At 42.5% G+C, this 26,228-nt stretch overlaps 2 protein-coding genes across 3 annotated transcripts in view; one reads left to right on the top strand and one right to left on the bottom strand.

Annotated features, from left to right (window-relative positions):
* Nucleotides 1-255: 255 nt before the first annotated feature.
* Nucleotides 256-3,556, bottom strand: LOC116868837. The gene is made up of 3 exons (XM_032859445.1): nucleotides 3,437-3,556; nucleotides 2,856-3,200; nucleotides 256-2,542 (listed from the first exon to the last, which is right to left on the bottom strand). Exons 1-3 carry the CDS (start codon nucleotides 3,554-3,556, stop codon nucleotides 2,036-2,038), a joined length of 972 nt encoding a protein of 323 aa, XP_032715336.1. The 3' UTR covers nucleotides 256-2,035.
* A 16-nt stretch (nucleotides 3,557-3,572) lies between these two features.
* The window catches only part of KLHL14 (kelch like family member 14), a 96,198-nt gene continuing 73,542 nt past the window's right edge, over nucleotides 3,573-26,228 (top strand). The window contains exons 1-2 of one of the 2 annotated variants that reach the window (XM_032859675.1): nucleotides 3,573-3,657; nucleotides 3,938-4,933. In XM_032859675.1, coding sequence (XP_032715566.1) covers nucleotides 3,981-4,933 — 953 coding nt within the window. In that variant the 5' untranslated portion in view covers nucleotides 3,573-3,657; nucleotides 3,938-3,980. Of the gene's footprint in view, nucleotides 3,658-3,894; nucleotides 4,934-26,228 lie in introns of those variants that run through there. The other variant, XM_032859676.1, reaches the window with a different exon arrangement.

The raw sequence follows: 26,228 nt of genomic DNA on the forward strand, positions 1-26,228 counted from the left end.
CCCACATGCATGTTAATGTTTATTATTCTAAATGGGGAATTCCCTATTTCTAAACCAAAGAATTTTCAGTTTTCTTCCCCTCTCTTAAGCAGGTGTCTTTCCATATCTCACAAATCAAAAGGGAAGGTGAGAAGACAGCCTTTCAGTGGTGCCCTGATGTGTATTTTAATAAGTTTACTGATCAGAGCACATATAAATTAGAATGAATCATATTCATATATTTAATAGCAAAGAAAACTCAATTTAACTCATGTCCAGCTTTCTTTCATGTTCATTTTATTCAAGGGCATGTCTTCCTTTTTTTGCTTTTTTTCTTTCTTTCTTTCTTGGACACCTCCAACCCCCATTGACAACCGAAATGTAGGGCTATAAATGTAAGGGCGCAATACATCATGAGATAAGTCCAGAGAACATGTCCTCTACCAAAATGCACATGAATCTTTGGTACAGTGAAAATTCCAGAATCGTTTGGGGGTTCATTTTGCATGCTAAGCAGGGTCAAAAACGTGAGCTTTATGTGGTCATCCTTATATATCAGATGAAGTCCAAAGTTTAAAGGTGACATTTGTGAAATTGCAGCTGGATTTCCTATCACTTGATTCTAGCTCCTGCAAATCAAAGACTCTTAATTGAAAGACAAAGCTGACAATATGATCATCTTTCAATTAAATAAAAATATGACTTCTGAACCCGTATCTGTTGAAGAGCTGACATAGGAGTTTGGAGATGGTTGTTTAACCAGACAAAATGATAGGGAAAATATATTTTCCAACAAGATCACAAGGCTTGAATAGTGCAGGGAAACAGATGTAAAGCAAAGGGCTGTCCTCTGTTCCCTCTACCAGCTCTAATTCCCCCACCCCCAGTTTGTACACTCAGCCACTCACCTTTTAGGCAAGGGCTAGTGTCTTCCAAATTAGACTCAAACCCCAAATACCAAGACACTAGAAAGTGGCATCTTGGCATACTTTGAGATCAGGCGTTTTCTGCATTTCATGGTGTGGGGGGAGGAAGCAGCATACCAATGTAGTGAAATCTGGAAACAACAGCATATATACAGACACACACAAAAAGTTTGCATATTGCACAGAGCGCTTGCAGATCATAAATCTATGCATGAGAAAGATGTAGTGGAAATTTGGGGGGGGATTAGAGTTTATTTTTGTCATCTCTGTGAGACAGCTACTCATTCATCCAGATCACAGCTAAGAAAAAAGCTGGTCACAGAAATTAGCAGTTTCAGCTCAGCAGCGAAGTCGCCAGCCTGTGAAGGCAGAGAGAAATTGACTAATTAGCAATGCGCACTAAAACTTGACGGTTCTTTATAGAGAGAGAGAAGAGAGAGGGAGAGAGAGGGAGAGGGAGGGAGGGGGGGCTCGCTTTTTCCCCTTCTTTCTTCCAAAGATGTTGGAAATCGCAGTCATTTACGCTCGACAATTTTTACAATAGCCTTGAGCCATAATTTTGCGAGTCTCTCCAGCATCCATCCCCCTGTATGGTCTCTCTCTACTGGCCAAGCACGACCGTTTCTCTCCCCAACCGTGGATTTCCTATTACTCTCGTTACGACTCACTGAGCCCCAGGCCCAAGGATAATGATGTGTTGTTTCTTGGTAGCATAATTTGTCACACGTACATTTTTTCTTCTTCTTCTCTTGCAGAAAGCTCTGCTCCCTCTCTCTCTCTCCCTCTCTCTCCCTCTCTCTCCCTCTCTCTTTCTCTCTTTTCTCCCTCTCCTACATTTTCTTGCTGTTGCTAATTCATGGTGATCAAATGATGTACGACAAAATAAATTGTAAAGAGTGACTGCCTGGAGTTGGGAACCAGAAGGTGTTTTCCCCCTCCCAAGGAGAGAGCAAACCTTTAAAAAGGAAGGACAATTGATTTTTGGGGGGGAGCTTAAGTGAGCCTTGACTTTGCAGCTGGTTGAAAGCAGGTAAGTTTCTGGCCTTGTGTCTGCCTTGCGTGTATTTTGTTCTGTCTTTTGGGTTGTTGGCGGGGGAAGGGATGGGGAGGGAGTCTTGGGGGGGGGGCGGTTAGTTGCCTGGCAAACGCTCATAAAGAATAAAACTCCTATTGCAAGAAATAAGCAGATGAGGGGGAAAGGCAAAGGAGGAGAACAAGAAGGAAGGGGAACAGGAAAAGATGGGGGGGGGGGGAGCGAGACAACGAAGCGGGGAAAGCGAGAGAGAGGTATGACCGGGTCCACTTAAAGGGAGAGACTCTGGGAGATGTTTCAGGAAACCCAGATCTTTGGGGGCCGGTGGGGGAGGGGGTCCTGCCGAGGGAGGGAGCTCGAGGGAGGTTAGGGTCCACCTGGAACAGGATGGTAAAGTGAGTCGAGAGGAGCCCAGTGTGGTATAAATAGGAAACCGGCGATCCAGGACTGGCGCCAGGCAGGGCAGAGTGAGCCGCAGTGGAAGGGGCAGGTCCGGCGGGATCCCTCGGAGCCGAGCGGCGGCGGCGGCGGCGGCGGCGGCGGCTCTCCCGGGCGGGCGGGCGCGCGGGCGGGATGTGGGCAGAGGGTCCCTTTCTGCTCGGCCCTGGAAGGTGCAATTACAGGTTAAGGACCTGGCGTATCGATTTCGCCTAGCCTCCCCCCCATCCTGCCGTCCTCCGCCTAGATGCGGGCGGTTCAGACTTTTTTTACAGAAGTAGTTCCAGGGCCAGGGGAGTGGGGGTGCCCGAGTGGGGGGTCGCTGGGGGTTTTACCGAGGGGCTCGTGGGGAAGCTGAGGCTTCACGCGGAGATGCTGGGTGGGATGCAGACACCCTGCACGGAACCTACCCCTCCCCCCTCCAGTGGACAGCCCCCACCCCCTCCCCCAACACCTGCCAGTTAACTTGAACTTCTCACAGTTACTGGAGTTAAAGCCACTGTTCCTGGTGCCTTGGAGACAGAACCTTTCACGTGAATCCCTCCGGGCCTCTGGGGTCCTGCTCTAAATCCACCCCAGTGGCCCCACTTCCTCCCTCCTCGTCTCCCCGGTGCCACCCCGCGAGAGAAGGGGAGATACACGTCTGAACTTCCGCGCTTTGAAATGCGGGGGGCGGGAGAGAGGGGGTCGGGGGTGGGGGGTCGAAAGGATTCTCCTGCCAGGTTTAAAGGCGTCTCTGGAAAATTAGCAAAACTGAGTGGTGACGGGGAAGCCAACAGTTTGCGAAGCAGGCAAGCAGGCAGGGCCGGGGTGAGGGAAATGAGCTAGAATTGATAAGGACAGCTCCCGCCTCTGCCGAGTCCACTGAGCTGGTCCTCACCGCGCTCCACTGCACTTTCCCGGGAGAAGAAAGGGCTTTATCTGCTACCTCAGACTATTAGCCTAGGAGTTTCTCGGGGCAGCACGGATAATCGAAGGGGTTCCCAGCTTTTGGAGAGCTAAGAATCGCCCACCCGCACGCTTGTCGGGTCCCCTTTCCTACCCCCCAAACTGGACCAACTGCGAAAAGCAAAGCTGCAGGCACAAGTTGACCTGGAACCTCTGCCGACGGTCGCCTCTGCGCTCTCCGGGAAGCCCTGGCTCCCCACTCCCTGGCCTTTCCCTTTCTCAGGCCCGGCATGGACACAAGCCCACGAGGTGTCTCGGCCTCCGCCGCCACTTTGCCGTCGCTGCTGCCACCCCTGTCGCTGCCAAGAGCCGAGCCAGGGTGGTTTTAGGAAAGTGAGGGGCGAAGTGTGTGGGCGGTGGCGAGAGGAGTAGCACGGAGCTGAACCGGCGCCCCGACCCCAGACTGGGCCCTTTTGGTGGCGCTCACGGATTCAGCGCCTTCAGACCTTACTCCTAGGGTCGGGGTCCTGGGGCGCGCTGGGCAGGAGCCAAGCTGAACACTGATTGTTGTTCTTCGCCCTCCCCTCCCCTCCACACCCTTCCCCACCCCGACCACACCCCACCCCCTCCACTACCCTTCACCCCTCCCTCCCATCCCCCACCCGTCTGCCAGGTTGGAGGAGGGTTTAAAGCCAGGTGCGCCGAGTCAGCTCGCCATGTCCAGATCCGGGGACAGGACCTCCACCTTCGACCCCAGCCACAGCGACAACCTGCTGCACGGCCTCAACCTGCTGTGGAGGAAGCAGCTGTTTTGCGACGTGACCCTGACGGCCCAGGGCCAGCAGTTCCACTGCCACAAGGCCGTGCTGGCCTCCTGCTCGCAGTACTTCCGATCGCTCTTCTCCAGCCACCCCCCTCTCGGGGGAGGGGTCGGCGGCCAGGACGGCCTGGGGGCCCCCAAGGACCAGCAGCAGCAGCAGCAGCCGCAGCAGCAGCCGCCACAGCAGCAGCAGCCGCCGCCGCAGGAGGAGCCCGGGACTCCTTCCTCCTCCCCCGACGACAAGCTGCTGACCAGTCCTCGGGCCATCAACAACCTGGTGCTGCAGGGCTGTTCGTCCATCGGGCTGCGCCTGGTGCTCGAGTACCTCTACACGGCCAACGTGACCCTCTCCCTGGACACGGTGGAGGAGGTGCTGTCGGTCAGCAAGATCTTGCACATCCCCCAGGTCACCAAGCTCTGCGTGCAGTTCCTCAACGACCAGATCTCCGTACAGAACTACAAGCAGGTGTGCAAGATCGCTGCGCTGCACGGCCTGGAGGAGACCAAGAAGCTGGCCAACAAGTACCTGGTGGAGGATGTGCTGCTGCTCAACTTCGAGGAGATGCGCGCCCTGCTGGACTCGTTGCCGCCCCCCGTGGAGTCGGAGCTGGCGCTCTTCCAGATGTCCGTGCTGTGGCTGGAGCACGACCGCGAGACCCGCATGCAGTACGCGCCCGACCTCATGAAGCGCCTCCGCTTCGCGCTCATCCCGGCCCCGGAGCTGGTGGAGCGGGTCCAGTCAGTGGATTTCATGCGCACCGACCCGGTCTGCCAGAAGCTGCTGCTGGACGCCATGAACTACCACCTGATGCCCTTCAGGCAGCACTGCAGGCAGAGCCTGGCCAGCAGGTAGGAGACAACAAAGAGGAGGGCGGGGGTTGGCGGGGGGGGGGGCAGGAAAGGCCGGGGGGAGGGGGGGGGGGCAGAGAGGAGTGGGGAGAGGGGTGGACTGCGCGGGAGGCTCTGGCGAGCTGAAAACAAACGCAAACAAACAATTCAGACTGTGTGGGGAAAGTTGATTTCGGAGTCTCCGAAAGGTCAACAGGAAAGTGGCCTAACAGCATCCCTGAGCGCTGGAAAGCCCACGTTCCCAACATCCCCAGAGCGAGAAATAGGGGCTGAAACTGACAGGCAGGTGGGGCCAAAGGCCGGGGCAGTTCCCAGTGCCGCTCGGGAACCTTCTCTAAGCAGTCCTCCCTCCAAATCTCAAAATGAACTTCCTTGAGGAAAAGGATTCTGCAATGACAAGTCCCACCCCACTCCACCTCTTTCCTGCCTTGGGTGAGCAGGAACGCCCTGGCGACGCTCCACGAGGAGAGCTTTCATTCTTTCTGTCAGGCACTCAAGGTCTGTTGTTGTTGTTGTTGTTGTTGTTGTTGTTGTTGTTGTTGTGTTTAGTGACTACTGAGTCTGCTGCTCCCTTTGGAAGTTAGAGCTCCCAAACCTTTTGTCTATTAGGGCCACTATCGGAAATTCTGGCATCACAGACCCAGGCAAACTTTCTGTCTTGTGGAAAGCCTTTCTTTTTCACTTTTAAAAGGGAGCAAAGCAAGAGGTTTCAGGGTGTCAGAGTGAATCATGCCTAGCAGCTCCCAGCTCGAAGGGGAGCGCTGCTGAAAACTGGGAGGAGGGGAGTCTTCTGCCTCTCCAGTTAGGTCCTTGTGCCAGCTCTGAAGTCACAAAGAAGTTGGGGACTTGCTGTCGCTCTCTGGAATGTGTCTGTGTGTGCTGCAAATAGGGTTTCATGTCAGAGGGGAGAGGGAAATGATGACTTTTTAAAATGTGACAGATTTTTTTTTTAAACTTTGGAATCGACAGTCCTGTTTTATTGGGTCCAATCTTAAAACCCCTTTTAATGAGCCCTAGCAGAGCGTTTCTTTCTCTTTTTAAAAAAGAGAAGCAGTATCTTCTCAGTGTCTCATGATAAAACATCACGATTTCAGATGCCAGGCTACCCCAGCCTAATCCACTGGAGTGTTACATGGTTTAAAAATCCATCATGGCATTTTCCCATTCAGAAGGATGTCTAAAGTGGGGAAGGGGGGCCATTTCATGCAGCTTTGTGGAATTAAATATTTATTTTTTAGTCATGATGTTTCTACTAGACCCAGGTAGAAATGTAAGAAAAGGAAGATATTCTGTACAGCACTGGTGTTCAGGTGAGGCCCACAGAGTTATGGGAAACCTTAGACTTAGAAACCTTCTAAGTTGATTTTGTACTCTTTTGTGAGAGATGAGTTAATGAATTGTGTCAATAAATGACAGTAGGACAATAGCACAAGCAAGAATTCAATCCCTTGTGTGTTGAATAGTGAGCACAGGAGTCCAGGTGTGAAGAAGAACATGGAATGTGCTTTTATTTTGTAAGAGTTTTTCATTTGCCTAAAGATCGAAACTTAGTGTAGTGGGCAAATGTCACCACGCCAATGGGCACTGGTGATTAATATTCTGTTCTTAACTTTTATCACTTTCAAATAACTTACGAGTATACTTAACTTAGCATATATTATACATATTCAGGAATATATATACATATTCAGGAATTCAAACAACACAGTTATAGTCCTGAACATACATTTATTTGTATTTTTGAAAACATGTAAAATCTAATAGAAACTCAGAAACCCAGAGGGATAATAAGATTAAGGCTTAACTTGTTTTAAGAGTGATTTTGGGGTATGAGCATTACAAATTTGATCTTATAAAGAATTTCTGAAGCCCTCAATGTACTTGTGCTTAATAAGTACGTTCTAGGGCTCAGTATTAGAACGGTTGACTTTCAAAATGCAAAATCCATTTTCCACTTTTGTCTGGATTCCGCATACCAGCTGGGGCCTGCTGGTTCTGTCCTGGTGGATGGCTGAGATACCAGGCTGCCTGGCTCGGTGATGACACCTTCCAGCTTCACTGGGCCATATCATTTGAAGGATATGTAGTGGCGTCTGACCACTAAATGCTTACAAGTGTCATGGATGCTGCAGGAATCTGATACTTCTGCGGTAGGAAGAAAACTGTATTTTTCTTTAAAAGCAGAAGATACACGGAAGAAAACAGTTCATCTGAACCTGTTGTTGATCTCAAAGTAATATAATTTAGCTTTTGTTCCATTATTGGTAGCTGTGGCAATTTAATTTGGGGGGGACTAATTACAGTACTCCAATTTTAATTTGCAGGAAGAATGTAAGACTAACCACCAAGATCTTAACTTTATTGTAGACAAAAATGCTGGAAGTTGTAACCAATAGTATTATGTTGGCTCATTTATTACAGCATCAGCAGAATATAAAAATGTTCTCTCAGACTTACATGTAGTTTAACAGAAGGATTAATGTACTAAACAATTGCTTATGCAAATGCATCACTTTCGTTGAAGACAACTGAATGGAGAGTCATTGTATATATTACTTTTTATCCACCTATAGTGTTAAACTCTAAACATGAAAGGAGTCCTCAAATTTAGGCAAGGAGTTGAAAAATTAAAATTGATTAATCTGTTGGAAAAAGTACAAAACATAAGGAAATAGAATCACTTCAAAAAGAATTTATTTGTTTAAGAATACATGGTCATCTGTAGAAAGTAGGGCTTTAATGTAGTAACAATATTTTAAATATTTTTGAAGATTATTAAGTAATTTTGAATTTTTATTACATCTAGAAAAATAAAGCAACCCAAGCCTGAAGACTTTATAAATACCCAAATTAATATTTAATTTTTGCTCTAGTTGCCTTAGTCTTTCTGAGTATGCCATTTTTGCTTAGATTCATGTTTTATTTTAGCAAATTAAGCATAAGAACAATAAATTAAAAATAAAAGACGTACTATCTTATATTCAAATATATGCATAACTAATTTAAGAGAAAAGGACTTAAGGAGACAAAAATTAAGACATCCGAAGTCTTATTTCTTATTTTCTTTTTGTTTTATTGCAAAAAATATAAAACTTAAGAAATAAGTTCTTGAAAAAGTTTCTGGAAGAGTCATTTTTAAAGGCTTCTAAAGCATGAAAATTTGATTTAGTAAGTGACATCATATGCAATGTTTAGTACATTAATAAGTAAATATCAGAAGACATACAGTCTAAGTTTAGCCTAAACAACTCCAGAAGTTTCTTTTTTATTTGTATTTTTTAAAACTTTAGTGCATAATTTAGTAGTTGTTCAAATAAGTCAATTTGGCCTGGATTCATTAACTTCTTTCTTACATTTTCATCGCATCTCACATAACATAGCAGTTAAATAAATGCTTATTGAAAGTTGAAAGCATTGAGATTATAAAATAAGAAAGCTTCAGTGTTGCACTTCACCAATATGCTCCTCGATTGCACATAACAAAAATCCACGGAAGCTTCTACAAGAACACACCTGTAATAGAAAAGCATTGGTGAAAATAATCATATTTTTTAAAACATTTAACAACCAGCTATTACAGTCCCATGTACAGTCCTATACTGAAGTGTAGTTTTCCAGAGATTATATTTTACAGAAGAAAGCAGGCTACCTTATAAAGATTTCACTCTCTAAAAGAGTCTATTTAAAGATTTCATATAAATTAATTTAAAAATCTACTTAAACATCAGGAGCACAACTATCTATTGGCTAAAATGACTTGTAATGATTAAAAATCCATTAAATTTCCTAATACACAGTTTTGATTCCTGGCTTTGGTGCTTAGAAAGTGTTTCTTTAAATGTAGGACTATATTTTCTATCAGTTCTCTTCCTAAGGCCTGAATAACAACCTTAGCAAAGCAAACTAATCTTGTATCCATGTATTCTCTAAATTGTTACTTCCCTTTATATCAATTTGATACCCTCAGATTAGAAGTTGTTAGGTAGTTAGATTTTTGTATCAGAAGTTACCCAACCATTCAGAATACAATTTGTTTATTATGTGAAACAGGACCATTGATTACAAAATTATATCACAGGTATGGGAGCCAAATAGTTATATCCTACAATCAAAAGGCAATTAGAGCAGATATTAATGTGTTGTATTGGCTTAGAGGATTTACTGACAAAAGTAGACATGTTCAAATTTTAATTCATATCTTGTATTTTTTCCGTATTTATGAACATGTTGAGGTTCACTCATTACCTTAGCCAATTTCCAAGTATCTCTATTTTCTTAACTTAAAAATGCAGTAAAAAAATACATCACTTTATTTACAACAGCTACTTTATACCAGAGGATCTTCTAAGCATTTTACAAATATTAACTTATTTAATGGTCAAACAGCCCTAATGGATGAGTGCCAGCATTGGCCTCATTCTATAGATGGAAAAACTGGTACACAGAGAAGTTAAGCATGTTGCCCATGGTTGCACAGTTACTTAGGGTTAGAACCAAAGTGAGCCTGGGCACTGTGGCTCTGGAGTCTATGTTCTCATCCACAGTTTTCCGCTTCTTGCTATGAGCCTCTCTGTGCTAGGATATGATCTAGTGATCGTCCTTAGTATTATATATAGACTTAAGGCTATCCTTTTGGAAAGAAACTTTGTGAGGGTTAAATATTAATGTGTCTGACTTTAAAAGAAGTTAAGGAAGGGTATTTATTCTAGGCCTGGAGTCAGAATTTTTTTCCTGTAAAATACCAAATAGTAATTCTTTTTGGCTTTAGAAATCACACAATATTTGTTAAAACTACTCCAGTCTTCCCTTGTGGCACAAAAAGAGGACAATACGTAAATGAATGGGCATGGCTGTGTTATAACAGGACATCAGTTACGGGCACTGAAATTTTGTATAATTTTCACATGTCATGAAATATTCTTCTCCTTTTGATTTTTTTCCCCACCATTTGAAAATGTAAAAAACATTCAGGAAGGAGGGCATATACATAAACAGGAGGCATCCCAGATTTGTTTTGTGAGTCCTAGTTTGCCAACCCCTGTCCTAGGCACTTGGGATATATCAATGAGCAAAATGGACACAAAATTCTGTCCTTATTCTAGTGGGAAGAACCCCATTGATCTTCCTGCCTGTGCTTGGAAAGAATACAAGTCTCGATAATTCTACCAACTCCAAATTAGAATCTCAAATTTACATTTTAAGGCTTAAGAATTTAAATAGCTATCTCAGGAAAGTAAAGAGTAATTGATTTAAAAAGTGAACGAGCTGCTCATTTTTTTCAAGTGTACAATAAAGAAAACCAACTAACACAGATTGGTCATTATTCAGAAGAGGTTTAAATATCACTTGTATGATATTTTAATGATTTCTAGTAGGAAATTAGTCAGGTATATTTAACACATTGCTAAGATTGACAGACACATGTCCAGCAGACTAATCAAAACACATAAATGAACACATGAACAATTATTTTTCTAAATGCCATCCCATATCTCCAGCTGCTTTGATCAAAGGGTATGTGTTGTCAGGACTCCTGACTTCCAAGTGAGTTAGCTGGACTGAGTACAATCTGTAGTACCTCCCTGCCTTCTCCAAAATGAGTAACTTCTGGAGGAACACTCCTGCTGTTGTAGGTTTGGTTTAGGTGTCCGTCTCCCTCAGTAGATCACGTGCCTGAACTTGATCTAGAAATGTGAGTTCAGTTTGAATTAATATTGGTCTTAAGTATAATTGAGGTGGACACTTAGGATTTGGTCAGTTAAGTGTGAATTGACAAAGCCAAAGTTGAAATAAAAATGGAGGTTATTTTAAAGATGATCGACACACATACAGTGTTGTTTACCAACCACAATAGTAACTGTCACTGTTGAGTGACTTCTATGAGCTTGACATATTACTTACTTACATATTCTAGTCCTTCTAACATTTTTCTCTTCTTTTTAAATATTAGAAAATTGAGGTTCAGGGAAGATAAATAATTTGTCTAATTATATGGATGGGATTGAGTTGGGAGTCTGTCGTCATCCCTGAAGAATCCTCCCTGGTTGTAAGTGTATTTAATAGATATGGCTTATACAGAAAGCATACTCAAATCTACAACTTCCGTATCTTTGTTTTACCACATCACAGAAGAGATTAAAAGAGACAACTTTCTAATGCTTCTTCAAACCCACCGGAACAAAAGGAGTGAGAGGAATATTTTGGAAAGCCAAAATTCTTTGCCATTGGTCTACCATACTTAATTATTAGTTCTGAGATTAAGAGGCTATATAATGGGGTTGCTGAGATTTTTTCGCCACAAAATTAACTTACTAAAAATATGTTGAGCCAATATATTTTAAATAAATCAATACAAATAAGAACTCTCAATTTAACTATGGAAAATAATTGTGAAAATAAAACAAACAAACAAACAAAAAAAAAAACAAAAACAAAGCCTAGAAGCTTGAATTTAAACCAAGAGATTTTTTTTCCCCCTCGATTTCTGTGCACTGGTGGAATACTAGAATGGTATCAGCTTTGTTTCTGGGAGGACAATAGAAAGCCCTTCACGTTGGTGAAACTTACAGATGATAAATACAACAGGTAGAAGCCAAAATTATAAAAATACCTGTATACTCTCATAACATAAAATAAGGTTACTCTAATTGGAAATTTATTGTTTATATTTTGTTTCAAGAAAGTCATTTTAACAATTGTTATGCCATAAATGTTTATACCTTCTGTAATTCACTTAGAATTTCAGAAAATATATTCACTGTTATGTCCTTTCCATTAACTTCCAAGATAATTCATGATGCACGAATTACTAATGATGATTTCTTTTAAAAAAGAATACCCCACACACAACACTATTATGATATGGGCAGGAGCACGAGCTAACCAGAGGAAGAACCTTCAGTTGTAGCATAGAAGAAACAGTGAATATATCTATTTCACTGTGAATATTAAAACGGCCTATCTAGCCACAAATAATATTAATGAAAATATGGTTAGAACTGTTGGCAACATTAGAATTAAAGCAGAAAGTTACTAGAAAAAGCCTACAATCGTGAGGAAATAAAAATAGTGAATGTTTATGATGCAAAGAGAGAAAATAAATTATAGGGAAGTGAAAAAAGAAGAAAAAGCAGCAGTAAGGGAAATACAAGGAAATATGGGAACTCAAAGAAATTATTAAAAATAAAACCATCTGAAAAAGAAAGAAAAAGAGGACAAGCAGTACAGGAAGATGGGCAAGGAAATTTTAGAGCCTGGAGAGTAGGTGTTCAATTATCTGTTGTACAAAGAAGTACAAATTTAGAAGCATTTAAGTCACTACATACACAACTAATATAGTTTACAAGGTTATCGATGGTGTTCCATTGAAAAGAGAAAAGCCAGTCCTTAAAAGAAACAAAAAAGACTGTTTCCCCAAGGAAAAGAAAAAGGCCAATCATGTATCTTCACTCCTATAATTCAACTCAGTTCAGCAATTACATATTTGTAATCTGAGTTAATTAAGATGTTTTATTAAAAACTCTGTCCTTAAGCTAGATAATGCAGGAGTTTCAGAAGTGTCAGAGTTCAAAGGGGACAGTCTGCTGTTCCAATAGGAGGAGATGAAAATATAGCTGCATTCCTTGTAAAATCATCTTAATTTTCAATATAATTGGAACTGGCAGTGAACCTGAGAAGCAAGGCGGGCTCTTCTGAATCCATGCCTATGACTGCACCCTCCACGCCCCCCCCCCCAGTGGGCACTCCGGACAATGCGTTGCAGTATACAGCCACAAGAAGTCCTGCTGTGAGCTATCCCCCGCCCACGTTTGTACTGAACATAAACCTATCATCCACCAAGCCCTGAGCTAGGTTCTGAGATGCAGAGTCAAACAGGACAAAACGCATTGCTGACTTTGTGCAGTTTACAGTGTAAGGAAAAAGAATAAAGAATTGCACAAATCAATCAGACTGGTAATACATGCTGCGGATTAGCAAACTTCTGTGAGGTAACGTATCCCAGAGTCTTGCAACCTCCCTGGGGAGACCAAAAAAGAGTTTCTTTACAAAGCAGTCTTGAAGATGAGCTATCCAGAGTGATGGGTCTGCAGGAAGGCCAGGCAGTCACCCAGGGAAAGCACGGGGTGCGGTAGAGAGTGCCCATGAGCACCAGGCAGAGAAGAATTTGGTACCTTCCAGAAACTGAAAGAAAGTGTGTGTGGCCAGGGCTTGGGTGGGAAGGGTTGTTGAAATCAATCAGGAAGTTGTAGGCCCTGCTAAGGATTATCCACTACATGGCTGAATTCCACAGTGGAAAAATGAGCTTTCTTTCTTTCTTTCTTTCTTTTTTTTTTTAATTTGAACTGAGAAAATAAGCAATAGTATGGTAGAAACACTGCCTTTGAAATCATAAACCTAACTAGGTGTCCCAAATTCACTTTCGCTGAGCCCCACATCAGTAAAATGGGTTAATAATTAGAGTTCTACTTGCCAGGATTTTGGTAAGGACAGGCTGAGACAGTGAAGAAAACCATATACATAGAAAATGCTATTTAGAACTGACTTATCAATTTTCAAAGATACAATAAGTCAAGTTTACCTGAATACATTTTTGCCTATCAAGAAAACTCGAGTATATATGCGATTTCACTGGAGCACAGAATTAGTCAGAGAGTTTTCAGACCAGATGAACAAAGTTGAAGGAACCCGAAGGTGAACACAAGGGCATTAGAAGAAAGTGGGATAATAAGACTTTCTGACTGCTCTCAGTAATTTATATATAATTCTTCAAAGGGAAGATAATGGCCTTTTTAGATGTAAAACCCTTCCGTTTCTTCCATTCTTAGAGGAGACCCCCCCTCTTCTTTTTAATCTCACTAACTCCGGCTTTGAGGCTTCCTTTTTCTGGGGTCCCCGAGCCCCTCACGTACATAGTCAGGTCCTGGGGCTCCCAGTGCTCCTGTGAGTGGGGTGGTAAATGACACCTGCGCGGGGACTCTCCGAGCTTCCCCACAGCTCAGCTGGGGCCACCGTATGGAGACTGGCTCACCGGAGGCTGCAGAGAAGTGAACTGAAGAATTACAGTCGGTTTCACTTCCCTGCCTTATGTGCCTTCAGGTGCCTCTGAAGACAGGCGAGGCCCGTGAAATGGAGAGGAGGAGGAAGAGAGACAGCGCCAATGTTAGAGAAGAAAGAGTCCTTGCAAATGTAGGGGCACTGTAGAAACACATGGCTGGGTGGATGTGTGTACGTGTCTGCATGTGTATATCCACAGACACAGTGTGTGGTGCTCGGTGCCCGCTTTGAGTTTTCTGTACAGTGATTTCTGAGATGTGTTTTTAGCAGCCCAAGATCTGTTTTGTATGTGGGAATGGGAGCGGGACAGTCAACAGTTCCCAGTCTGGCACTGAGTAAGGAATTACCGCATTGGGAGGGTCAGTTTTTCGCCAGGAAGAAAATAATCACATTTGTAAATCCCGCTTAGAAAAAAGCAGCAGACCACTGTCTGGCCCGGATTTTTAGCGCCCCCCCCCAACCCCCACCGCCTCGAAACCAACCGTATCAGAACATCCAGGGCAAATGGAAAGGATGAGAAGCGAGAACGTAAAATCTGTGAGTCTGAGACAGAAACTTTGAAGGAAAAACTTTAACGCTTTAATACGCACACGAGGACTTTCTCATATGTGTCAACAGGGGTTCATTGATACTGTGAAGGATCCCAGACAATATTGGTGTATTACATGAAGGCAGAAGTGTGTGCTTCCTAGCAGAGACCAATTGGGTGGATTGGTTACTATGACAACTGTACCACTAGGGTCAGTGGCAATCCCTGTAATCTCCCTGTTTCAAGGTTTTCACAAGCATTCCCTCCAAAATGACATTTATAGGTAGGGACTACAGAGTAAAGCTAGGAAATATACACATATGAATAAGAGAGAGGAAATGGTATAAGGGGAGGTAGCAACAAAGCAGTTATGTTATAATGCAAGTCTTAAACAGTTCTATGGCAGAGTAATTAAGACCTAAAGGTCACACAGATGTGGGTCAGATCCCATCCTGACCACTTACAAGCTGGCTCTTTTTGGGTGATTTATTTAACTTCATTTTCAGATTGCTTATCTACAAACTGTACATAATAATACCCACTTCATTCAGGCCGTTGTGAATGTTGGAAGGATGTACATACAACACTTCACATAGTTCCTGGCTGTGAATACTATATAATGGGTAGCATTTATTTTTACGGGAATAGTTCTATTTATATCTAATTGGCTTTTCTGTTCCCTTATTAGGACTCCTAATTCCATACAATACGTTCTTTCTAGAGCTGGATTATCATAGCATGAATCCCAAGTGCTGCTCTGATAGTGGTAATGTCTCTGCTGCAAGTTTCCATTTTCTACACTTTTGAGTGGATATTGCTTAGGCAATGTTGCTTCCATCCTCTTGGTCTAGCCATGTCAGCAGTTGGAAAGGTGAGAAAAATCATGGTAGATTCACGTTGAATGGCTTTATTGAGATATAATTTATGTAATATACAATTCCTTTTACAGTGTAAAATACAGTCATTTTAGTATATTCAGAGCTGTACAGCCATCAGCACAATTAAATTTAAAACATTTCTATCACTCCCTTCCCAAAACACCCGGTATCTGTAGACTATTAGACCCCATCCTGCCTTAGCCCATCCCCCCAGCCCTAGGCAACCCCCTCATTCACTTCCTGTCTCCAGAGACCCATAGTATTGTTTGTTCTGGGCATTTCAGATAAATCAAATCCTGCAATATGTGGTCTTTTTTCTGGCTTCTTTCATATAGCATCAGGCTTTCAAAGTTCATCCATGTTGAAGGAATGAAGTAATAGTACTTCATTCCTTCTTACGGCTAAATAGTTTTCCATCGTTTGGATAGGCCACATTTTATTTATGCATGAATTGATGGACATTGAGGTTGTTTCCACTTTTTGCTATTATGAGTAATGCTGGTATAAGCAATTCCTCTACAAGTTTGGGTATGGACTTATGTTTCTGTTTCTTTCGGGGGATACACCTGGGAGTGGAAGTGCCGGGTCTTAGGGTAATCAGTGGACAATGAACAAATGTTTCACCTTTTGAGGAACTGTCAGATTGTTTTCCAAAGCAGCTGCACCGCTTTGCATTCTCACCAGCAGTTTATAAAGGTTCCACTTTCTCCACTTCCCCGCCAACACCTGTTGTGTTTTTTGACCACATCATGGCCATGATGTGCTAGCTCACTGTGGTTTGCATTTCGCTAATGGCTAACGAGGTCTTTTCATGTGCTTATTGGCCACTTGTTTCGTTGGTTGGTTTTGTTTTGAAAAATACCTAGTCAAATCCTTTGGCCATCTCTTAGGTGGGTTATTTGTCTTTTTTCTTATTGAATTATGAGTCTTTGAAGGATTTTTAGTAGTGTTTCCTGTGGCTGATAGATCACAGCCAGGGCCCATCTTCTGCAGAAATTGGCTGTTGTGGCTGATAAAAATGAAAAGAAAATGCATGCAGATTGTACAGGGGAAAACTCTCAAGATACTTTTGAATGACATCTATGTCTATTACTGAAACCCTTCAGTGTTGGATGTGACAGAGACAATATCTGTGGTCGATTTTGTTGTTGTTTTCTTCTCCATGGGATTATTCTGGCTTTGTTGGCTTAGGCATTATATTTCTCAACTGATAGTTGAGACTCGGTTTAACAAAACTTTTATTTTAAAAAATCAATGACTTAAATAATTTATTTAAATTTTCTTAGAGGTACATAAGACATTTCTATTCAAATTGTGTTTATACGATATTTATTTTAGGGAAAGGAGGTAAAATTCTTAGGTTGCCAAGAGTATGGAATGAGGTGAAATTTTGTGGTTGGCAAGACGATGATAACTCACGATAGCCGCTGCAGAAGAAGAAATACGTAAAAAGGAAAACAAGACTGCAAAACAGTTGCTCTCAATTGGAAGGGGCTGCAAAGGTGTTTCTTACAGGGATCAGCAGGGAACAGTATAGCCCAGGATTTTCGGTCATGGCTGGGTTTCACCTAAAGGCTTCACGACACATATCACCAAGGCAGTTTCTGCCACGGTAAAGCTAAATTTGACATGAGAATAACTTGCCCACTTTCATCCTCCTTTGCTACAGTCTCCTGGCATTTTTCCTCAGGGATAAAAAAAATACCTGCTACGCTTGACAAGAAATTACCCTTATGACTCATAGTAGGTTACATAATATTATTTCACTAACTGTTCTTTTGAGTGTATGGATATGGAAGAACATTCAGCAAATCACTTCCTAAACGTAATGTTTATGCTTTTGGATGGACAATTTCTAATCTGATTATGAATCTCTTTGAACAATCAAATGTTTACTTTCTGTTAAGGTTTACAATCTCCCTTACATAACAAAGGCAACTCCAGATCTACAACTCCATCATAGATCTGGGTGCAAAGTGGTAAGAATCTTAATGTGGATTTCTTTATCTAGATACAAAGTGTTATCAAAGGTATATGATAATTTTATAGTTTCTAGTATGCACTGCCAACAGATTGCAACACAGCAGGTAACCTCTCTAAATTAGTCATTGGTATAATGTTTAAAAGGCAGGCATCTTCTTCCCTCTGCGGAAGTCATACTCACATAGAGAAGGTACTAATTCTAGACAGTCACTTCAGTATTTCTGGAAGCTAACAAATTTCCACTGTCCCTCAGACATTCTTATATTCAAAACTCGGAAAGAGAGGAAGCAGACAAAGCAAAACTGAAATATGTAAACATCACTCTAATGCACTCAAAAAATTCAAGGTTTGTGATTTCTCCAGATGTAGAAATCAGCAAACTAAACCCACAGCAAGTAGTCTAAGTAAAACTCTATTCCTAGGAAGGGGCACCCCGTGTCCAGAGAGGAGCCCCTCAAGCCTTCCATCAGCCTAGTCAAACTGAGAGCCCAAGTTCCAGAAAACGATAGTCTTTTTTACCTAGAAAGAATAATTCTCAACTCAGAAAGATGTGTCTGGAAAATGCTTCACATTTTTTTATGGAAGGAGACTGTAGAGTCTCAGAGCAGAAGAAACATTGAAAATTTGTGAAAGCACAAAGAAATTCATGTCTGTGGCTTTTATAGACACTAATTAGAGTCTGCCACAAAAGCGGATGTGAATCACTTCAATTAGCTGTGTCTGTTATTATCCCTCCTGGTAGCCCCTCTTCCACTGGAACATCATTATCCATTACACTTACTACATACGTACAGGATTCGAACACCAAGCAGAGGAGGAAATAAGGAGACTCCCTCCCCACATTCCAAATTCTCTGTATAGAGTGTAGATGGCAGGCTTCTATAAAGGAGAGTTATTCTGTGGTAAAATTAGGAAAACCCTTTCTCAAGGTAGTTACGCATGTTTCACCACAGAGGGCTCCTTCTCAAGTGTCAGTTCTGGAAAGTGAGTATGGGATTCATAGGTTTCTTTCTGCCCTGTGTTCCTGTTGGCGGAACAGTTGTAAGGAAAGCTGTATTCATCAGCTTGAGCTGCTGTAGTAAAATAACACAGACTGGATGGCTTAAGTAACAGGAATTCGTTTCCTCACAGTTCTGTGAGGCTGAAAGTCCAAGGTCAAGTTGCCAGCAGGGTTGGTTTCTGGTGATGCCTCTCTTCCTGGTTTACAGACAACAGCCTTCTGTGTCCTCACACGGCCGTTCCTCTGTTTGCAGAGACAGAGATTTCTGGTGTCTCATCCTCTTCTGATAAGGACCCCAGTCCTATCGATTAGTGCCCCACCCTGATGACCTCATTTAACCTTAATTACCTCCTAAAGACCCAATCTTCAAGTATAGTCACAGTGGGTGTGGGGGGGCAGGTTTAAGGATTCAACATATGAATTTGGGGGAAACACGATTCAGTTTATAACAAGAGCTAATAATAGGATCCAGGAATTAGAAAACAGGTTAGGGAAGCTAACTGAATTGTTACTTTTCAACTAGCTCTATAGGGCAAAGTTCTATAGGCAGCTGAGCAATGATCCAAGTCAGCACTATATTAATAGCTATTCCAGTAATACAAAGCTCGAAGAGAAAAATGTCCTCTTCCTCGGCCTCATAAAGTCTTGCCTAAATCAGTAGTTCTCTTAAGAATCAACAATAGAGATTTTTAATAAAATATATCTTCCCTAGCCCTACCTCAGAGATTCTAGACAAATTGATTTGGAATGTGGACCCAAGAACCTGCATAGGTAGCCACATCCCAGGTAGTCTTGATACTACTGGTGGTTTTGGTCCACACTTTGAAAATCATGAAATTAAAACAAAAAATTGCTTCTGCTTTCCAATTTGCTACATATTGGTAGAAGATGGGAGAACATGCTAACAGTAATTTGCTGAAAGATAAGTTTGAGGGAAACATGTTGCAAAATTAAAAGAAATCTGATAAACTGACACGGGGGGGGGGATGAGTCACAGGGAAAGTTATTGGAATTACCATACTCTAAAGGATTTATTTCCTGATTATGGAATTGGGGTACCTACTGCACTAGAGAATTTTCAGAATAATGCAAACCACGCAGTAGAGTGTCCCCAGTTCAGCCTCGGAGAATGTGGTCAATTTCCCCAGCATAATTTCTTCCTGCCTGACAAGGATCTGACGATTGAAACCGAAATTGTCATGGATTGGTTGACTGGGGGGGGGGGGGTCTGGGAGGCTTCCACACAGACAGCCGCCCTTCCCGGGGGGGGGGGGGGGGGAACGCTGGGGAGCCTCTCAGCCACCCAAAGCCCTGGAGTTAGGGTTTACTTAAGTATTGGCCCCTCCAGGGTTGGTGAAGCAGCAAAGAACAGAAAGAACGGGCTCCCCACAGGGAGGGAGAGGAAAAGAGGAGGAGAATCAGAGATTCTTGTTTCCACCCAGAGCAGCAGGGTGTCCCTAAGCTGGATCCCACAAGCCACACCTCATTGTCTCCACAGCTCACACACACACACACACACACACACACACACACACACACACACGCACGCCCCGGCCTGCCTCAGTCCCTTGCTGCTTATCTGTCCAAAAGTAAGGGTAACCTTCTTCATTTATCTTAACCCCAGGATGATTTCATAGGCCTGTTCTTCCCCTCAAATCCAATTCTGGGCCCTTTCAGAAGGTATCAGCTGCAACTCCCTTTGCCTGAGTTGAAGATGGACACTAATTTATTGCCATGAATATTCCAAGAGCAGCCCGGAAGGATATATTCGGTTACTAACTAACTTTTCTCACTGTCTTCCCGCATGGCCACTCCTGCAGTGACTCTCCCAACTGGAAACAGCCTGCTTGGCGGGAGGCTGGCTCCGGTTCCTCGGAACGAGCTTGCTAGTTTCCCCACAAGAAATCTCTCCCTGGAGTTCAGAGTAATGGATAAAACCAGGCTCTAGATCAGGAGGTAGGATCTGGCCACGGTCCCCCTCAGCATCATCCAGAATGGCTGGACTTTCTTTGGGATGCTGATTCCATTAATAGATTGATTTTGACTGTTATGTCCTAGACCCTCAGCGACAAGTCATGGTAGCGGGGTAGGTGATATCCTGAACTTGAATTTTCAACATTATTCTGGGATCTCGTGTCTTTCTGCACTTTTTCTTGTGCGGCAGGTATCAGTCTCCCCAGGTCAGGAAGTCACTATCTTTTCGAAAAGTCAGCCAGATGGGTGCCCGGAGAGAGAAAGGGAGAGAGAGAAGTCTCCATAATGAGATTAGTTCTCGGGGGGCAGCATAGTCTAATAATTGAGCTTTATTAGGAGTTCAAAGAAAGGCATTACTTATGAGTCCGTCACTAACGCGAGAGTGCTGCTTTATCTCCTTTTGTCACCAAGCTGCACAGAGCTTCAGTGGCTCCTTTGTGACAGGCTGCGTAGAACCACTTCTCTCTTGAACAAGGAGAAGAGCTTTCTCCTATCGCACAAACGTTGGTTGTCCCTGCCAGCCCGTTCGGTAGCAAGCATCTGTGTTAGTGAGCGGTGAGATCCCGTGTCCCACTTGCAGGCATGAGGATTAGTCCAGGAGGTAATACTTGCCACTCAACTTCCTCACAGGGATGCGGGGAGGATTAATGAGATGCTATTTCCGTTGCAATTTATGCTCTTCAGAAGAAAGGCACTAAGTACTAGGTATTAGAATTAAGGATTATATAGGTAATCAAGCAAAGAAGATATTCAACTGCTTCTAGTTACTAAAGGAAGCTTTAATGTGGGCGGTGTGGAAGGAGGGGGGAAAGGCAGTGAGTATAAACTTGGCCAGGAGCCATGGTACCCCAGGAAGCAGAGGACCACGGATAGAGTGTGAAGTGCTCTGTACAGTATAAACATGGCCCTTTTGTGGCCCTGAAGGCTTTTGATCCAAGGGAGAGGCCTATGTTTCTTGGATTCAGATGAAAGCTTTCTTGTCACATCTACCTTTCCCATCATGAGCCAGTCTACCGCTTTGGTCCCAGGAGAGAGTGGCAAAAGCAGCTGCAGACTACCCCATCCACATACGGGAAGACACAGTCACATTTCCTAAGCACCTGGAATTCGTACATGCCAGGGAGAAATCACGAAAGACCCCGGCATGCTACAGGGGCTCAGGCAAGGAGTGAGGGGACGGGAAGATACTTAGAATTGTGGTGTGCAAAGCTGTGGTCCAGAAAGAGTGGACGTCCTCACGGTTGGACGTAAGCAATAGCAGAGGTGGAACGCAAGATGGTTTTCAGAGGTTCAGATCTTAAAGTCCAGGCTTCTTCCGCTTGTTATAGTGTGTCCTCAACTATGTTTGCCTTCCTCGGGTAGGATGGGAGACAATTTCAGATAGCACACAAAAAAACATTTTTAAATTTATTGTAATAATTAAGTTAGGTATTAGATTCAATTTGAGCATGTATTAGAATAAACAATTAACCTGTGAAGTCCATAAGTCATAAATATGACTGCTTAGATCAGTAATTCTCAATATTGCCGGCACAGTGGAATGGCATGGAAAGCTTATAAGGAAACAAACAAAAAAGAGCAAAAAAACAGTGCTGGGCCCCACCCTCAGTCATTTAACCAGAGTCTCTGAGAGCTTGTCCCATCCTAGATACTTTGTAAAAGCTTTCCCAAGGGATCCCAAAGAGCCTCACAGCACTGGGAACCACTAAGACAGAATGGGGTTCACTTTTTTAAGTGAGCAGTTTTAAACAAAATATTAAATAATATCATAGTGTGTGGTAAACTTTCTATCTCGGGTAGCTCCCATTCTGTGAGACAATAATAGTCCTGAAGAGCAAAGAGAAAAACAGGGATATCCAATAAAAATCATGAATGTGGTGGTGGGATGACAGCTAGCCTGATTATTTGCTCAAGGGGGCATAAAAGACAAAAGCATTGGGGCAGGGCAGAGTAAAGGTGGCAGGTTAGATCTGGTGTTTGTCAATAAGACTGTTGCCCAAAGTATTACTCTCTGACTCTGCCACCTTAGAGTTCAGAAACCATGGCTTTTCCTCGTCCCCTTTTGCCTTCTGATGTCCTCATCACCACACTCACTGACTGAACCTTAAAACAAATGAGCAAAAACAAAAAGGATGACAAAAAGTCAGTAATGATCTTTTGAAGGTGGGATTACCAGTGACTCTTTTCACCCATTCATTCTTTCATCACTTCTTCATTCATACAAGAAGCATTTATTGACCACCTACTGTATACTAAGTCCTTTCTGGTCTTCAGTCTAGTCAGAATTTTTCTCATTGAGCATGAATTATCTTTACGATATGATCAAGACAAATCATCAAGTTACTTCCATCTTACAAAAATTGAATATTGTATATGACTGACCATTCTCCGGTCACTGCATAGCCAGGCTTGTGGTGGTAGGAAGTGGGGAAGCTCCAGTGTCAGTAGATTGGAAACTAAGGCATTTCCAATTATTCCTGACTCTGAGAATCACAGAAAGGGGGTGTGAGAAAACCCTAGAGACATTTCCTTTGTGAGATAGAGGAAATAAAACCCATCCTGAGGCACTGGGAAAGACGCCCAAGCCCTTTTTCCTCTATTCTTTCATCTGTTAAATGGGGATAATGATACTTTGTGTTTACCTACCTCAGAGAGGCATTATCAAGTCTATTTAAAGGCTCTTTCGATGAAGGCTGCTGTGTAATTACCAAGAACAGCTATGATAAAGAAACCTAAATACAACAGCATATCAGCTGGAACAAATTCACAAGGGAGTTTACTTCTCTGGAAAAATTTAAGAAAAGGGTAGCAGCTCTCCTCTGGGGACTTTTGGGTACCATTCTAGGTGGAAGTTTAGGGAAGGCTAGCTGATTTTCAAAGTCTCCTCCTGGCCAACCATTCAGGATCTTCCTCTGCTTACTTTTCCCCATGGTCTAAGCAGTTTCCTTCTGAAATTCCTCTTTCAAGTTTTTTCAGACCTTAACTCAGAAACTCTTTTATCCCTGAAAAGAACTGCAAGCAAGGCATTTACCTGTGAGAGAGAAAGAGCGAGAAAATGGAAGTTATAATGTGGGGAGAATGTGTACCTCATAAATGATAGGTAACGGGGAACTCTTTGATAGTTTTTAAAAAGAAGACTGAAGTAGTTGATCAGTAACGCCAGACTTTGCTGAAACTCATTTGACAAAGTTATGGAGGGTAGAGTCAACGGAAGCAGGAGCACAAAAAACAGGGACACCACTCCTCCATCAGCTCAGGAGAGAGCCAACCCGGCAAATTCAGGATATTAGCAGTTTGACTGGAATATAGAGATAAGCTAAAGAAACATTACAGCTCTAGAATCCTATAGGACTTAGCAAAACATCGAAGATAGCAAGAAAATGGAAGCAGAATCAAGATTATCGTAAAACTTGGTGACTTTGATAAGGTTTGGCGACATCCTTAGCAGAGAGATTGCAGCCCAGAGAATGAGCAGGTTGAAATTACTAATGAGATCTGAGTCCCTACCATTGTAGGAAACCCGATGGTTTTATATTTTTGTGAAACTTACTCATGCAGTAAAGATTCTGACTATTTATAAATATAACCTATAGTTTCTGAAAGCCTTCTAAGCAATATCAGATAAAGCCAAATTCCAATGAGTGATTTTCACATGAATGATTGGTAAGGTTAATAATTATGCATAATAATAATAATAATAGTTACCATTTATTGATTGATTACCATGGGAACTACATATGCAACTCAAGTGTCTGCTGGTGGTCTTTCCAGATCTGGTAAAACCGTTCCAAACCCCACCAATCTCATGGCCTATGGAAATCCAAAACCCATCATCACATCTGCAAATCCCTAGGAGTTTGTGTCTCCCTGGCTTTTCCTGCCTCCCAGACCGGATGTGAAATTGCCCATTCACTCACTGCTTGTGTAAAATGCCAAGCCATCATAGGATTTGTGAAGTCCATTGAGATCGGAAAATGATGGGACTGAGTCATAACATCTTCTGATCTTCTCCAGCCTCTCTGCACTGGATTATGTCGGAGGTACCCGTTGTTCTCTCCTTTCACCGAGCAGAGGCACTCATTTCCAAGGAGGCAGCAGCAGCACGAAGTACTTTCCATTTGTTAAAGTGACTTGCTCTGGAAGGTGGTTTTATTCATAAGTAACAACCACTCATTTTTCCATTGCACTTAACCCTCACAACATCCCCACTTTACAGATGAAGCAACGAAGACTTAAAGAGACGGAATACCAGCCCAAGGATATAAACCTATGAAGTGGCAGAAAAAAATTTAAATCCAGGCCTGGCTGACTCTTACATTAAAATTAACATGGTGTTTAGAGGAAGGGACAATGATTATCTACTACAGTTTACTTTGCCACTTCAAAATTGCTTAGTTTTTCCATCAAATCTCTATATTTAAAAAAAAGGACAATATATTCTTAAAGACCGTATATGAGAAGCCCTAGAGTAAAAACCCCAAGGAGTCAGTATTGTTTCAGAGAGAACAAGTTAGGATAATTAAAATATGTAAACAATGGAAATGCGGCACTATTATTTTTAAGTAATAAAACTGAGATAGGGACATAGGCCACTAGCTTGTCAAACCTGCAAATTACACAAAGAAATAGCTGACACTGATAACGGCAATGAGGAGGAGGATGGTAATGATAGCACTTATCTAGCGGTACTATGAGTGCTTTGCGAATATTATTTAATTTAATGAAAAAAAAAACAAACCTGTGCCTTGACTCCGTCATTATCCCTATTTTATAAATAAGGTTTAAAAGGGAAAAGAGCCTAGCCCAAGGTCATTTATCTCAAAATAGCTAAAGCCAGGAGCATCTGGTGGCTCAGTCCTTTGAGTATGGGCTGAGTTTGGGCTCAGGTTGTAACCTCAGGGTTGTGGGGTTGAGTCCCAGGTTGGGCTCTGTGCTGAACAGAGAGCCTGCTTGGGATTCCCTCTCCCTCTCCCTCTGCCCCTCTCACTGCTCACTCGCTCACTCTCTTAAAAAAAAAAAAAAAAAAAGCTGAAGCCAGGGGTCTTCCCCAAATTGTTGGAATTACACCCTTAACTTAACCCTTAATGACTTAACACCCTTAACAACTTAATTGCTTCTAGAATCATGATGTTTCCAATAGATGTCCCCTCTAGAATGGAAGTAAGTGCCATGAGAAACAAGGAATTTATACCTCTTGTTCCCACCGTTGACTCTAGTGTTTAGAACCATACCTGGAACATAGTAGGAACTCAGTTAATAACTGCTAAATTATAAGTGAATGAAACAAAATATCTAAATCAGTAGAAGATATAAAAACATTTAAAAATAGTCACATGTTGATGTTTAAAATATTTAACCAGAAGACATGTAGGATAGGAAAAACCTGGCTTGAAAACATTTGTTGTTTTTTTTTTTTTAAATCTGTATTCATAGTCCTCTGGAAGCTGAAGAGGAACCCAACCCTGCACTGTAACAGCTAAAAGACTACTGTAATTTTAGAAAGCCTTAAAATATAGATTTTATAGATATACACTTACATATATACACATATACATTGTATCACATATCATATTTGTTATTTTGTGCACAATTCTGATCACGGCTTAAAAAGGGGACAGTGAAAGTCTAGAGATTCTCAAAGGAAGTGAGTATGACGGTAGGGAAAATGGAAACTTTCTCAGAAAGATATGAGGATTTTCGACAAAGAAGACATACGGCGACTATCTTGTGATATTTAAGGTGCTGCTGTGACTCAGAGATAGGCACTTGATCTTTTTTTTTCTAGAAAACTTAGGTAGATTTTTCAGCTCAGAGTAAAGAGAAAAAATATATTTAACACGACTGTCCAACATCTTTCAACCATATTTCAAATGGATT

Source organism: Lontra canadensis, unplaced genomic scaffold, assembly GCF_010015895.1.
Source record: "Lontra canadensis isolate GAN:19392208 unplaced genomic scaffold, GSC_riverotter_1.0 scaffold17, whole genome shotgun sequence".
Lineage (NCBI taxonomy): Eukaryota > Metazoa > Chordata > Mammalia > Carnivora > Mustelidae > Lontra > Lontra canadensis.